The 16,250-nt window shown below is 34.2% G+C and overlaps 1 protein-coding gene across 9 annotated transcripts in view; it reads left to right on the forward strand.

Annotated features, from left to right (window-relative positions):
* Window positions 1–16,250, forward strand: part of LOC109082025 (PDZ and LIM domain protein 5-like) — a 48,410-nt gene that overhangs the window by 30,446 nt on the left and 1,714 nt on the right. For 2 of the 9 annotated variants that reach the window (XM_042723173.1, XM_042723172.1), the window contains exons 6-13: window positions 3,331–3,348; window positions 3,519–3,697; window positions 4,124–4,163; window positions 10,584–10,678; window positions 12,067–12,241; window positions 14,385–14,565; window positions 15,206–15,326; window positions 16,132–16,247. In XM_042723173.1, the coding sequence (XP_042579107.1) occupies window positions 3,331–3,348; window positions 3,519–3,697; window positions 4,124–4,163; window positions 10,584–10,678; window positions 12,067–12,241; window positions 14,385–14,565; window positions 15,206–15,326; window positions 16,132–16,247 (925 nt within the window). Of the gene's footprint in view, window positions 1–1,624; window positions 1,645–3,208; window positions 3,230–3,330; window positions 3,349–3,518; window positions 3,698–4,123; window positions 4,164–10,583; window positions 10,679–12,066; window positions 12,242–14,384; window positions 14,566–15,205; window positions 15,327–16,131; window positions 16,248–16,250 lie in introns of all 9 variants that reach the window. The other 7 variants (XM_042723175.1, XM_042723176.1, XM_042723177.1 and 4 more) reach the window with 7 other exon arrangements.

Below are 16,250 nucleotides of genomic sequence, written 5' to 3' on the forward strand. Positions count from 1 at the left end.
TAAGTACACAACAGGTGAGTTTTGAATACTTGGCACAACATCATATTGAGTTATCAGAAGTCATGCCAACATTTAAACCCAACCAAAGTAGGAAGTACAGCTATCAAATATACATTTTTAACCTTGTACATTTTTATTTAATACATAGTTTTTATACATTATATACTATACTAATATCTTTAGGCCACTAATATTTCAGAATTTTTTTTAAACTGGCAGCATCTCTCAGTATCTCTTTTCGCACAGTGACGTATGCAAGATTCCGTTCGTTTATAGGCAGGTGTCAGTGGCTCTGATGTTTGCCTGTATATTTAGCTCTGTGTAATGCTATCTGTTGTGTGTTTTGGTGTGTGTGTGTGTGTGTGTGTGTGTGTGTGTGTGTGTATGTATGAGGGCTCTCCCTTGGATAATGCCCCAGGGGAAGCTCAGATGTATTTTGTGTGGGTTTCATATTTTAATGATGGTTTTAATGTGCTGATTGACATATTACGCAGATGAACTACATCTCTGATTACACGTGCTGATGCACACACATATTCTGCGACTCGCATCATCAAATCAGTGTGTTTGTTGTGATGCAGTTTGTTTGTTTCTGTGTGCTTATATAATTAACAGCATAATATCAGTCTGACACCAGCACAGATTAGAGTTTAATCACCCAATAAACCCATTCTGCTTCTCGTTAACTGTTTGGAGCACTACTCATACTAGTCATACTGCTATTTTTGCAGTATGTGTACATAGTATGCATGGGATATAACCTGCTATGAGTGCCAAAATATGCAGTATATACAGCACAGTATGCTTGCATTTCATTCAAAACATGATATTTGTTAAATGCCTGAACGCTGTGTCTGAAAAAAGGAGAGAAAGAGGAAAATATAATAGATGTGGGAGAGAAAACTGATGAGAACCAAATGCTTCTCTTCATACTATGCACTCATCTAATGGTCTTTATCCTCCCTCTCTCATAAACTCTGATAAATCCTCCTCATTATCCTCATACAGCTGTACATTATAGAGTCAAATCAGTGCCAGCCCTGTTTCTATGAATTTTATAGGCAATTGTTAAGAAAACATATTCCTTCTTAATGCAGACCTGTGTGTGCCTGGTTCTGGATACTGTATTTTGTTTGAATGGAAAGAAATCCTCTGGATTAATTTAGTTTTTCTCTTTGTCGGACCTATATGCTGTTTTTAAAGGAATAGTTCACCCTTGTTTCTTCATCAGAACAGATTTGGAGAAATTTAGTATTACATCACTTGCTCACCAATGCATCCTCTGCAGTGAATGGGTGCCGTCAGAATGAGAGTCCAAACAGCTGATAAAAACATCACAATAATCCACACCACTCCAGTCCATCAGTTAATGTCTTGTGAAGTTGAAAATCTGTGTGTTTGAAAGAAACAAATCCATCAAGGTATTTTAACTTTAAACTGTTGCAGCTGGTCAAAATTCGTATCCATATTTCAAAATAAAGCTTCATCCAGTGGGATGTATGTGTTTTCAGCTGTTGGTCTGTCTCAGAGGGCTTCAGGAATCAGTGTTATATATATTCAGCCAGTGATGATGAGAGGATTATATGAGTTTAATGGTTATTTTTCTCCTCTATGTTCTTTTCAGCAGGGGACTCCAGCCACAAAGTCAGTACCATACTGATGCTTCTTTCATTGTGTGTGTGTGTGTGTGTGTGTGTGTGTGTGTGCCATGATTTGTAGTGAAAACATTGTTTTCCTTCATCTCAACTTTGAGAGTGCTTTGCTTTTCTTTGTGAATATAACTAACACTGTGAAGAACCATTAAGTATTAAACTTTAGTGTAACTTGTCTTGTAATGTAGTCTAATTTACATTGTACTCAAGACATTGTACATATTCATACATATTTTTTTTCTTCCTTTGATTGGTATCATAGTATAGTATCAGATGGTGATATCATGGTATTTTAATATGAATAATGTACTGAAGGATCACCATGTTTATGTATCCTGCTAGGATTCACGTGGTTTTCCAAAGCCCTTAAACATCTTTTGTACTACTATGGTATATGTAGAACAAATAAAGTAAACAGAAATATTTTATTAGTGTAGCACCACTGATCCCTGCTGAAGAAAAACAATAGACACCATCACAAAATTTGTAATGGTTTTGCTGGTTATAATGGGACTTGTATTGGTTTACTGAAAACTGTAATGGACCCTGTGGGTCTCTACTGGTAATTGGCCACCGTCTACTGGTGGCTTGTTAAAACCAATGAATCCTAATGGAATATGTCCCAAAACACACTACAGGAAACCATTTTTAAATGGTTTTAAAATTTGATGGTTTGTTGTGTCTGTAAAGGAATGTGTGGAAACCATTAGAATTTTCTGTGATGGGTCTATTGGTGGTTTTTTTTTTTTTTTTTTTTTTTTCAGAGCACACTTGAGTAAAGCAAAGCAAAGCAAAGCTGGGTTTGTGGTTCGTTGTTTCTTCTGTTTGTTTCGCTTGAGTGTGTCGATGTGAGTTTGACGATATGCATGTTATGTTCCCTCTGTGACGTGTATCGCGGTGGTCAATTGGTGGTCACAGGTGTTTTATTCCACGTGCAGCAGCGCCATCTTCTGGTCTCATGCGTTTCTACAGTCATTTGTTTAATTTCCTTTGGAGGATTTTAAAACTCAAAAGCTTTTGTTTTTGTTTAATATTACCTATTTATACGAAATACTGACTTGGGTAGACGGCACTTGAGGTATTTTCCGTCGATTTGATTAGAGAGTCTTCTACACCATACAATCAGTGAAGATACGAACTTCTTGGAATTAATCTTAAGAAATGTCTTTACTTTTTTTTCATGAGAAGATTTTCGCTCCAGAACCTTAAAAGAAGCTTCTGGTGCTTTGAATTTACTCACCCCCAAGTTTACCTTGAATTTGAGTTCCCTTGCAAAGTTTTACCATGGTAATCAAACTGTCACAATACCATACACTGTAGCAAAACTGCGCAAACTTACTTGATATAAGTCACTGCTATAATATAAAAATGACAGAGATTGTGAAGGCTTCTTATTAAGGTGTTTTACAGTATTAACAATAACTGTTATAGGCTACATAAGTATTTTGGCAGAAACCATGGGTCACCACGGTGTAAGGGAACATTTGAATTAAATGCCTCCAAAAGCCTTTCCATTATGTAATGACAGTTTTTATTTTTTATTTTATTCTTCATAGTGGTCCTCCAGCTGTGTTTAAGTGAGTATCTGTAACGTGTGTGCCATCAGTAAAACCCTTCTAAAAGAGAATGCATGATTGAAATGTGTTATCTTTCTTATTCCTTTTTATGCCTCCTTCAGAAAACCTGCAATGAACAGGTAAAGAAGGAATAACCAGCAGTGCCCTTGTTTCTCAATTGCTTAGTTGCTTTGTGCATTTGATAGGCTATTCAGTTTTATATTTGATTGAATTGTGCATTTGATATGCATTATGATTACATGTAAAAGAGACTGACTGACAGTATCTGTGTTTGTTTGTGTGTGTGTAGACTTCCTCGTAAACCTATCACAGAGACAGACATTGAGTTTTACCACGTCCCGACTCACGGTGATGCCAGCAGGAAACGCATCATGGAGGACACAGAGGACTGGCGCCCACGGACAGGAACTTCACAATCCCGCTCGTTCCGTATCCTGGCCCAAATCACCGGCACTGAATCTGAATTCGGTGAGAGTTTATTTTATTTTGTATTTTTTACATTTTATTTTATTGCTTTTTAAATGCTATTTTATTCCTTTTTATTATATGCATTTGTATTATTTTAATAATAATAATAATAATAATAATAATAATAATAATAATAATCAGAAAAATATTCTTGCATAAATTGTTGCATTTAATACAAGGCAACTGTTTACACAACAATGGTTTTATAAACTATTATTCATGTTTCATGAATTAGACCCATTGTGTGGAAAACCTTCAATACTGAATTTGAGATAAAGATTGAAATTAACGTTTTAAACTGAAGTTTAGAGAGAGAAAACCAGATGAGAGAAAGCAAGAGAATGAGAATGTCTTTTATACACGTCGTCTATCACATTGAAAGCATGTGGTATTAAATCTTTTCTGTATAATGTTTATGTCTTTCAGATAGCTCACAGGAGGCTGAATCAGCGAAGAAGACAACAAAGTAAGTTCCTCTGCTCGCCAGCTGTTTTGGAGTGTGTGCTGTGTGGTTTTTTGTTTTTGTGATGAAGATTTGTTCCGGTTTTCTCTGAAAGGATGTTTGTGCTGTTATTAACCTGTGTGATTTTGGCGTCCCGTGGCCTGTTATTTTGTGGTGTTACTGGTAAAGCTCTGGCTCTAGTTAACCAGCATGTGCAGATCACTGACACTTTCCAGCACTAGGGCACAAAATAGTCTTTTCTTTATTCCTCAAAAAAAGGGCAGTAAAAGGAAGTGCTTAAAGGGATAGTTAACCCGAAAATAAAAGAAAGTGTTGGTTATCAACCTCAAAAGGTTGAGCTAAATATTACATGAGCTGTTTTAACTGATTGTCTATTTTAGTTTGTAATTCTTGCAACCTTATTCTGTAGCGATAACAATCACTAAAGCATGACATATAAAAAAAAAAAAAAAAAAGATGGCGATTTAAATGGAGCAGTTTGTTGAAATAAAGTATTACACTAATTTAAAAGTTTTTGGTAACACTTTACTTAACTCCTTTATATTTAATTCATTATAAAAGTAGTATTTTGCATTTATTATCCCTTGTAAGACAGCTTATAATGCATTGTGTGATCTTGTTAATAATTGTAAGCAGTTATGATACATCATAATACTTATCTATTCATTGTTACACATTTAGAAAAAGTAATGCACTAAAACACATGACAAACAAACCTTAAAATATTAAAATGCATGTTAACTTTGGTTATTTTGTCATTTATGAAAACATATAATGCATTACAATTAGTGCTGTCAAATGATTAATCACATCCAAAATAAAAGTTTTTGTTTACATAATATATATATATATATATATATAAATATATATATATATATACACACACACACACACATATATATATGTGTGTGTGTGTGTATAGTGTATATTTATAAATATAACTGTATATAAATACACACACATACAGCATACATTTTGAAAATATTGACATGTACATATTTATATTCATATAATTAATATAATATATAAATATGCATGTGTGTGTATTTATATATACACACATTAAATATATACATGCATGTGTGTGTATTTTTATACACAAAATAAATATATACAGTACACACACATATTATGCAAACAAAAACTTTTATTTTGGATTCGATTAATCGCAATGAATCATTTGGCAGTACTACTTACAATGTACATTATGATTACCTTTATAATGTATTATACATATGCTTTTTTGAGTATCATATATCAGGTATTTATGGGTTATATAGTAAGATACAGTATGGAGCTCACACACCTACATTTTATTCATAGGTCCAAACTGAGAGTTATTCTAGTAATCTTGCACTGTTGTTGGTTTGCAGTTGAGGTTGTCTATTTTTATGTGGGTGAATTCATAGTTTGTGAGGTTTCTTGGCTTCGCTTTCCAAAGAAAAGCAAGATTATTATGACAATACAGTGTGTGCTGTGTATTTGAGTAATACATTAAAGCTTGGTTTGGCAAGTTACAGAAGTGAGTTTAACTTGTGTGCAGTGGTGTTTCCGTCTGCATGGTTTGCAGTATCTCTGTGCTGAAGACATTCACTTCTACAGCTCTTCATACTGTCTTTCTTTCTGTTTCTCTCTCTTGTTCATTCTCTGTGAACAGGGTAGTGAAGATTAATCCTAAGATTGGACCTAAATATCATAAACTCAGAGACTGGCACCATGGAGTGTCTGCTCGAACCCTTAACGTCCTCAGCCTGGTGTAGACATGTGTGTCTGTGTGTGTGTGTGTGTGTGTGTGTGTGTGTGTGTGTGTGTGTGTGTGTGTGTGTGTGTGTGTGTGAGCGGGTCTCTGTGGGACGTTTCCGTGTTGGAAACTGAAAAGAGATTGTAAAAATACAACTGCAGTTTTATCAGAAATGAGAGAGTCAGAATTGTCACAAGAAACAGCAACATGAACTCTGTAAAGTGAGTTTGTGTAGATTTGAAGTGTGAAGATTCAAACTGCACATCTCAAACTCTGTTCTGGTGGATTTAGTGATTTTTATTAGTGAAGTTTATTAGTTGCACTACAGTATTGTATTACACGTGTGGCTTGGATCTTATTTTGTTTCTGTAATGTTTCAGCTTTTGGGCTTTTGGTTCATATTTAAAGGAACATTTTGGGCTCAAAACTAGTTATTAAACTACACAGAGCATCTGAAAAAAAAATTAACCTCATCTGTCCAATACATTTAGCAGCATTTACAGTAATGCACTTCTATGGTGTTCTGTGAGGAAATGTGCAGCTCATATTTTTGTGAAAGTGCTTAATTCTTGTAGTTCTTAACATAATAATTATTTTTCTGAACAGGAATGTACTGTATCTAGTTAGTTGCATGGTCATGACCCAAGTTTTAAATGCAGTTTTAATTGTTAACAGGTTTATGCATTGTTGTTATATTTTCAAAACTGTGTGTATTTGAATTATTACTTGGTGATCTATGGACTTCCAATATAAGTGCATTAGTGTAAATGTGATATTTATTTTCATAAAATTAGATTTTTATTTGTATTTTGTCACAGATGCCGTTCTGCAAGTTTTAAACCCAGAATATTCTTTTAAACTCTGCTGAATTTTATTTTATGCTTTACAGTTTATTTTAATTTATGACTTAATTTCTTCCTCACCTAGTTTTCATTATGTAGCAAAATAGAATAAAGTGGCTTCTGAAGAATTTCTGTTGTGTATTTTCTCCTAATTTGTGTCAGTGTTTGTATCTGTTTATGTCTCTCAGTTACTGATTTTAAGCCAAAGTCATGATGTTTATGCAATCAGTTATGCAAGTAATGACAGGTTAACCAGAGCCACACACTTGCTCAATCTAAAACTAGTGGGTCTTTAAAAAAGTGGCTCTACAGTACAAAGATCCAGTAAAGATTGTTATGATGAAGTCCAAATTGGTCATAAAAATGAGGAACAGTTCTGTGAATATTTTTCTTTTCATTCACAATTCTAGGCAACATAAAACATAATTTGCATATTTAACATGTAATGAGCATAAAACATATTTAATAAGAAACTACAGTATATGATATTATTGGTCATTGTATTTTTCCACACACACATGTGGCTTTGGTTTTACAGACAGGGAGAGATGAAATGTGCACAGTTACACATTATGTATTAATCAAATTTAAATAGGGTATGTTTTGATTTCATGATTGAACTGCTGCAGTTTTCATTTGTCGCCACTAGAGAGCAGCACTAATTCTTTCTTCTCAGCAGATAAAATGTTTTTTTATTTTTTCATGCATTGGTCAGTTGTGGGCTATTTTGCTTTTATAACATGTCTTATTTCAGACTAGTGGAAGGAAAACATCAAAAATACACATTTAAGTGTTTATTAAAAAAACATTTCTTCAATTTTCATCGAAAAATTTAAACTACAAAACATTATTAAACCCAAAAATATAATAAACACTTCAACAGCATTTGGAACACATAAAACATAAAAAAAATAAGTATTTTAATCTATATTCTAAAGGTTTTATCTTATCTGATTGACATAACTTTTTCTGAGAACACAGTGAAAATCTTTCAAAACATGCTTTATACTCCTGTGGGGGAGTCGTGGCCTAATGGTTAGAGAGTCAACCATCCCGGAAAATTGTGTTGTACACAGGGTTGAGCAAGGCATGCTCCCCGGGCGCCGCATTTCAAAAATGACCGGGGTAAGTGTTCAAATGTGCTATCACTAAAAATGCAATTAAACCATACTTGGCTGAATTCAACTTCACTTCACTTTATATTCAGCCTATCTATCTATCTATCTATCAAAATGACGTGGTAAGCAAATGGCTATCACTAAACAACTAAATCTTAAACAGTAAATTGAACAGTTAAATTCTATCTATCTATCTATCTATCTATCTATCTATCTATCTATCTATCTATCTATCTATCTATCTATCTATCGTTCTGTCATTCTATCTATGTCTACATATATGTGTATAATGATAAATGGGCTCAGATCACTGTGATCAGGTTCACACTGACAGATTTCCTCTGCTCATGGATGTGTGTGATGGAGAACTTCCTGTGTGTTTGCCTGTTGCCCCTCTCTCATTCGATTAGCCTGCTGTGCTGCTCCACTCTGATTGGATTATTTGCTGTGTAATGAATCTGATTGGCTGAGAGCAGTAACGATTGCTCTTATAACTGGGGAGACGGGACCTGTGTCTGTTTTCTGTTGCGCCTCTGTGTGGATCTCAGTTTGTTATCTTCACAGAATAAAGTCGATTCAATTGTGTGTGCTGTATCCTGTTGCCACCATCAGTTATTTTTTTTCTTTATCCTATAACCTTTTTTTTTCAGATCATGGAAGAATGAGCTAACATGATGTCTCTTATTTCTTTACTGAATATGGAGGATTATCAGTTTCACTAACAAAAAACTACAGTACTAACCGTGCTGTGTTACTGTGGTACTTTGGACCCCAAGTGGGCCCTTAGGCTAGGCTTGTTTGCAGGGACATTACAGTGATCCTCTAACCACAAACAAACACACAATACTGACTTCATTTTCAACACTAGATCTGTTGTTATATCACTTAAAACTGTACAAACTTCTTTCCTGACATTTACTGTATGAGTGTGGCTGTTTGTATTTTTGTGAATGTGTGGAATATCTCATCAGCGTCCAGATTCATAACTGAACGGTGGTCCTTTCGGTTTCTATGGCTGGCGTTTCCATAACATTCAGTCTCCGGGGGCTTGTCATTAGACAGGAGAGATTGACAGAGCACAGTTGTGTGGCAGAGAATTGGGGTGGTACAGTGTGTGTGTTTGTGACGACCACCCAAGATTTCTAGATGCTCAGAGCCAAACTTCTGTCTTCCTGTCCATCAATATTCCCTTCCTGCCTCGCTAAATTTAAACTGCTGGATGGAACAAGCAGACCTGCTGTGTGTTTAATGAGCGTTGTGATGGCATGTCTGTCTGTACTGTAGGTACAGTAGAAATGAGCTGTGTTTGGCGTGAGTGTGAGCTCTGTGTGGCTTTTGCTGTTTACAGTGGAGCAATAGAATAAATAATACACAAAAAAAACAAAAAACACTTAAAATTAACCAACCATCAAACCAACAAAAATTTAAATTATCAAAAATGAAAATTTGCTGAAAATGTACTCACCCTCAGGCCATCCAAAATGTAGATGAGTTTGTTTCTTCATCAGAACAGATTTGGAGAAATGTAGCATTACATCACCCGCTCACCAATGGATGCTCTGCAGTGAATGGGTGCCGTCAGAATGAGGGTCCAAACAGCTGATAAAACATAACAGTAATCCACACCACTCTGAAGTTAAAAAAAACACCTTAATGCTGCATTTGTTTGTTACAAACATATATCTTTTTGCGTCACAAGACTTTAATTTATGACCTGGACTGGAGTGATGTGGATTACGTGTGGATTATTGTGATGTTTTTTATCAGCTGTTTGGCCTGTTTTTTTTTTTTTTTTTTTTTTTTGTAATTTTGTAATTTTCATTATACATTATTCTATACACATAATTACATTATTCTCAACAAATAATAAATAGATTATTATTGCTATAATACAGAATCATTTTATAGTATTATAGTATAATATTGACTGAAATTCAGTGGTTTTCATCTACATGCACTACCATTTCATCAAAGAATCATGAAAAAAATGCATCACAGTTTCCACAATTGCACAATTGTTTCCAACAATACATTTCTATAATAATCAGAAATGTTTCTTTAGCAGGAAATCAGCTTATTAAATGATTTCTGAAAGATCATGTGACACTGAAGACGTAAGTAATGATGCTGAAAATTCAGCTTTGCAGCACAGGAATAAAACGCATTTTAAAATATATTAAAATATAAAACAGTTAATGGAAATGACATAGTATTTCACAATATTATTTCTTTTACTGTATTTTGGGGTGAATAAATGCATCCTTGATGAGCATAAGAGTCTTCACTCAACTGTCACAGCTTTAATTACGTAAAGGGTGGGGAGGGGCTATCAGACTCTGATGATGAGTGACAAAATAACCTTATATAATTTATACACTACATGCTTGAATACATAGTGTACAAGTGCACAGTGTATAGTGCATCATTTGGGACGCAGCTAATGTGTTTGCAATTGCTCTAATAATTTCTGAAAAATCTCTGAAATATAATTATAATAATTATTATTTTATGATTATACAAATTTTGAGGCAAAATCTGGTACATTTCTTAAGGTTTCATAAGTTTCACACAGCACTGTACATCATGTACAGACAGATCATACAGTATACTGCTTTCTTTATGAAATAAAAGGTAGTATGCAGTTTGACTTTCACTTGCTCTCTTCTTGTCTTGTCCTTGTAATTATTGTCTCTTGTCTCTCTCTCTGTGTTTGGTGTCTCAGTGAGGAGCTGGATGATTCTCAGCCCAGCGCTCATGTCACCTGTCCTGTAAAGACCATGGTCAAAACCCCAGGAACACCTGTCAGAAGCACAGCAGGTAACGTCACCTCATGACTGAAGATCCAGCCTCTCTTCTGTCCACATACTGACCACAGCACTGCTCTGTGTATACACTACAAATCTAAAGTTCAGACACACTAATTCATCTATTTAAAAAATACATTAAAATTTTTGTTTGGTGCAAAGAAATTTCACAAAATTTCTCTCTGATATTTTAGTATCATTGTATCATTGAGATACTATTATATAGATACTATTATAGGTTATATTGATTTTTTTTATTTTTAGATTTTTTTTCTTTTCATTTGTTGTGCTTCTGTCATTTTTATCATGTTTTTATTAAACTAAAACTGAAATAAAAATGCTATTTCAGTACATCAGGTTGAACTAAATGAAAATGAAAAATGTTTCCTTGTCAAATAGATTAAATAAAATATGTTTAATTTTATAGTATTTCCTTTCAGTTAAAGTTTGTTTTATTTCAAGTGTGCCATTCAACTGCCATTCTTCCGCTGCTCTGTAAATAATGATTTTTTAAAAATGAAAATAAATGTAAATTAAACAAAGATTACTGGAGTAGATTTTTACAAGAAAATACCATTTAAGTCTTTCTACTTCAGTATTCCATGTTTAATTCTATTTTATTTGCCATTTCTTTGTAATAAGTTGTGAAATTTACTAGAAATTTCTGAGTGAAAATTATTTTAAAGCAAATCCTACACCAGGATTTTTTTTTCAGTATGGAAGACTAGTTGATATCTATGTTTTGTGTCATATCTGTTACTTTATATATTAGGGTTGGGGTTAAATATTAATACTTAATAATTGTAATAATTAACCCTTCGCTGGGAGTTTGAGTGACAGGCGATCTGACCAATCATAATGCAAAATATATTGTCCATCAAACAAACCAGACAGATATAAAATAAAATAATAATAATAATAATAATAATAAAAAACGTTTAAAACAAGATACCTTCTGATGTTGATTCATGTTTATTTTGTGCTATAACTAGTTAAGTGGAAGAGATGATCGGTTCACGTGCGGCTTGAACTGAGGCACTACAGCGATCTGTCACGTCACATTTAAGACCTTAAAAAAGTTTTTTGTAATTCTCAAATTTGCAAGCAGAGACTTTGTTTCATACTAAAGGTAACCTGCTCTGTCTTGTCTGTCAGGGCATTATCAGTTTTTTCTTTGCTAAGCGATGTATTTTTCACTGCGTGAGAACATGATGTGTGGCATAGTTTGTCGGACATAGCAACAGTAACTAAGGGGGACAGGTCTTTGTGAAGGGTCAGTTAGCAATTCAGACAAGTGCATCGGCCTTTAATTTATCATTTAATACACTGCGGAAGCGGAGACATCCAAAGACGAGTTGAAGCTCTAATGAGTGTTTGTGTATTTGTGTGTGTCTTTGGCAGGTCTCATCACTCCCACTTTTGGTGTCATGAGCAACAGTACTCCTTTAGGGCCCACCTTGGACCGGCCCAGGCCCCGCCCACACCCCAAAGACGAAGCCTCATTGGTCCAGATGGCAGAACACATCCCTGCTGGAACACGCACTCCTGTGTGCGCTCACTGTGACATGATTATTAGGTACACAGACTAGTATTCAGTGAAAAATCCATTTTTGTATTTAAATTAGATTTGTCAAAAATAAGGTATCTTAGAAGGCTACATAATGCTGCCACCTACTTTTGGAACAAACAGTCCCTTCTTGGGATTATGCTTATGATTCTCTACAATGCTGTCTAGGTAGGCAAAGCAGCTCACTTCCTTTTGGAACAGATGCACAATATAAAAAATGCAAAAAGCAAAATGAACGTGATACTTAAAAACATGTTTAACAACAGCTGGTACTATTGCTTCATTGTTGTTGTCAGCTTTCCGATTTTAATTTAACAAATACTGACATTGATATTTCATTTTCTCTGCACCTCTAGCTCACTATTACAAGACGTGATATTCATAAAATCCCAAAGTCATTAATAGAGTTTTGCTGTGAAAATATCACATAACACGTTCATAATGATTAGCTTTGACTTTTAGTTACCCTCAAATCTGCTCTTTATGATTCTGATCTAATCCATAGTGAGCTGCCTATGTAGTAAGGATTGTAAGGAATCATGGATGCACTTCTATCCAAAAGTCAAAAGCAGCCTCTCATATACCCTTCTCATAATTCTGTGCAAAATAAATAAATAAAACTATGCAAGATGGTGATATTTTAAAGTTTATTAATTACAGTATCATTAATAGAATATCACTATGATTATTACCATAATGTTAATATAATTATCGTTAATACTATATATTAGTACAGTTAATTTAGTAACAGATTATTTATATATATATATAAAAAATAATATAATGGAATATTTCATTATTATTATAATACAAATATAATTATTATTATATAGATAACTGTTGATATAAAAAATAACAAATATAAACAAAATTGACAATTTTTCCAATATATGTATAATTATTATTTATATAATGTATTATAATTAATTACCTAACAAACTATTGATAATTTATACAAACTATAGTAAATTTATATAAACATTGTCTTTTTTCTTACAATATCTGTATAGTTATTATTTAATATACAGTATTAGCATAATTAGTTCAGTAGCAAACTGTTAATAATTTAATAAAAAAATTTCCAATATTTGTGTGGGCTAAATGTTTTTGTGCTTATTAAAGTATTTAGCTGTTAGCTTAGTAATAGACTACTGTAAGTGACTCACTTGAATCGATGACGCAAAACAGTCGGATTGCAGAAGTTAAAAATACCATTCATTTTCTTCACAGATAAACTGTACACAGCAGGCAGCTCAGTAGGTTTTGCATTAGAGCTTCTGTTTCTCCATCTTTCCTCCCTCTGTCTCTCTCTTTCACTTTGAAAATGAGATGATTAGCTTAAGAGCGATATTTAATAACAATAGTCACTCTAAACTCACCTATTACTTTCACACAGAGAATGGCGGCCACCTTATCCAAGGAGAAACTCACACTCGTGTAACACACACTCACGGCGGCAAACGAGATGGGAAAGCGTAGACTTTATTACCTGTGTGTGTGTGTGTGAGAGAGAGAGACTAGTTAGGAATAGGCCTCTTCTCACAGAGCCTTCATTTAGCAAATTAAACCCTGAGTATTTATTCCAGATGGAGTAAACATTACACCAGACTCTCTGTTTCACCTGCTCGCTGAATTACATCTGAGATTCAGATCTTTGCTGAAGCCATTACTGATTACAGATGAAGTGTGTCATTTATGCGCAACTAGTGGCAACAAATGGAATTGCAGGCTGTTTGTTTGTGGCTCTACTTGTCTATTTGATTATATAATACATGATATAATTTATATAGATCAGTGTGGTGTACTGTATGTAAGATGAAACTAAAAACAAGGCTGTGGGGGATAAACACACAATATCACAATTTTCTGATTCAAGATACTGTCTACAAAAGTGCAACCCATTGAAGGTTTCACTATTACTTTTGGAAAACGGTAATGTAAAACTTCAGCTAGAAGGAAAATCTGGCTAATTTGGCTTTTCTGTCTCGTACTGTCTAGGTGGGCTTTTCTTTGCCAGAGAAAACTGCACATTAGACCAGAAATTGCCCTGTGTCACAACACAACATTTAACCACTGTACAACACCACAAGTCATGCTGCTGCTGTTTCATGTGTTTTATACTTCATACGCATGTACAGTATGTGTGTTTCAGGGGGCCGTTCCTGATGGCGATGGGGAAATCGTGGCACCCGGAGGAGTTCACGTGCGCTCACTGCAGGGTGTCTCTGAGCGAGCTGGGTTTTGTGGAGGAGCAGGGCTCTGTTTACTGCCAGCACTGCTACGAGGAGTTCTTCGCCCCGACCTGTGCACGCTGCCAGTACAAAATCCTGGGGGTCCGTGAGCATGTGTTTCACAAACATGAAATATATTCCATCGCTAACTGCCTGCTTGAGCTTGTGGCTTATTGATACAAATATATTCACACCCAGAGAAACATAAATGTCTTTTAGGACAGCCTAAACATTCTCGTCTTTATTTTACAGTATGTGCATGTACATTCAAAAGTTTGGGGTCAGTGAATGAAATGAATGCTTTCATTCAGCAAGGATGCAATAGTCACATTAAAGACATGTAATATGTTACAAAGGATTTCTATGTACAATAAATGCTGTTCTTTAGAACTTTTTATTCATCAGATTTCAAAAAATTTCATCATGGTTTCCACAAGAATAGTAAGCAGAACGACAATTTCTTGAGCAGCAAATCAGCATATTAGAATGATTTCTGAAGGATCATGTGACACTGAAGATTTTAGTAATGATGCTGAAAATTCAGCTTTGCATCACACAGGAATAAATTACATTTAAAATTATATTACAATACAAAATAGGTATTTTAAATTGTAATAATACTTTACAATATTACTGTTTTTTTACCGTAGTTTTGATCAAATAAATGCATTTTTGGTGACCCCAAACTTTCGATTGGAAGTGTTCATGTAAAGATGATGATGATGATGTTGTGTTTTAACAGGAAGTGATCAATGCACTCAAGCAAACCTGGCATGTGTATTGTTTCCTGTGTGCATCCTGCCAGAAACCGATAAGAAACGATACTTTTCATCTTGAGGATGGAGAGCCGTTCTGCGAGAGAGGTACTTTCTGTAGACTTCTGTTATTTTAAAACTGAATTCCCATACAAACCTTTCTCCATTTACTGTATATTGTACATTTTCATTAAGAAATTAACTGATCATTTTCCTCAATAATCATTGGAACAGTAATCATGGGAAAGGAAAAAGATTCACAAATGATATCTTTCTTATATCCACATTATTTATCTTAGACATTTATAAGCTCAAGCAGGGAGTAAATGAAGACTTTTATTGAAGTCTCCAACTTCTCGTGGAAATTTATTGGATGAAAAATACAGTTATATTGTGAGATATTATTACAATTTAAAATAACTGTTCTTTATTTGGATGTATTTTAAAATGTAATATTCCTGTGATGCAAAGCTGAATTTTCAGCAACATTACTCCAGTCTGATCCTTCAGAAATCATTTTAATATGCTGATTTGCTTAATTGCTGCTTTATATTTTTGTGGAAACCATGACACATTTTTAATATTCTGGGTCCTTGATGAATATCAGCATTTTTTTGAAACAGAAATATTTTGTAACCTTATACAGTTAATGTATTTATTGTCACTTTTGATCAATTTATTGATCAATTTATTGCTGAATGATAGCATTTATTTCTTACAAAAATCTGAACAGTACTTGAACTGTAATGTATACTATCCAGATTAATATATTTATATATATATAGCTGTGTACTCTTACATTGTGGCAACAATTGTCACTTTTGTGTATATTTTAATTAAGGAATTTTAGAAGAAACATCAGAGATAAAGCTGCTAGTTAAAGTGTCTCTGAGTTTTGTAATTGTGTGTTTAGATTACTACAGTCTGTTTGGGACGGGCTGCCGTGGTTGTGATTTCCCGATAGAAGCAGGAGACAAGTTTCTAGAGGCCCTGGGTGGCACTTGGCACGACACCTGCTTCGTGTGCTCAGTA

This window comes from Cyprinus carpio, chromosome B5 (genome assembly GCF_018340385.1).
Source record: "Cyprinus carpio isolate SPL01 chromosome B5, ASM1834038v1, whole genome shotgun sequence".
Lineage (NCBI taxonomy): Eukaryota > Metazoa > Chordata > Actinopteri > Cypriniformes > Cyprinidae > Cyprinus > Cyprinus carpio.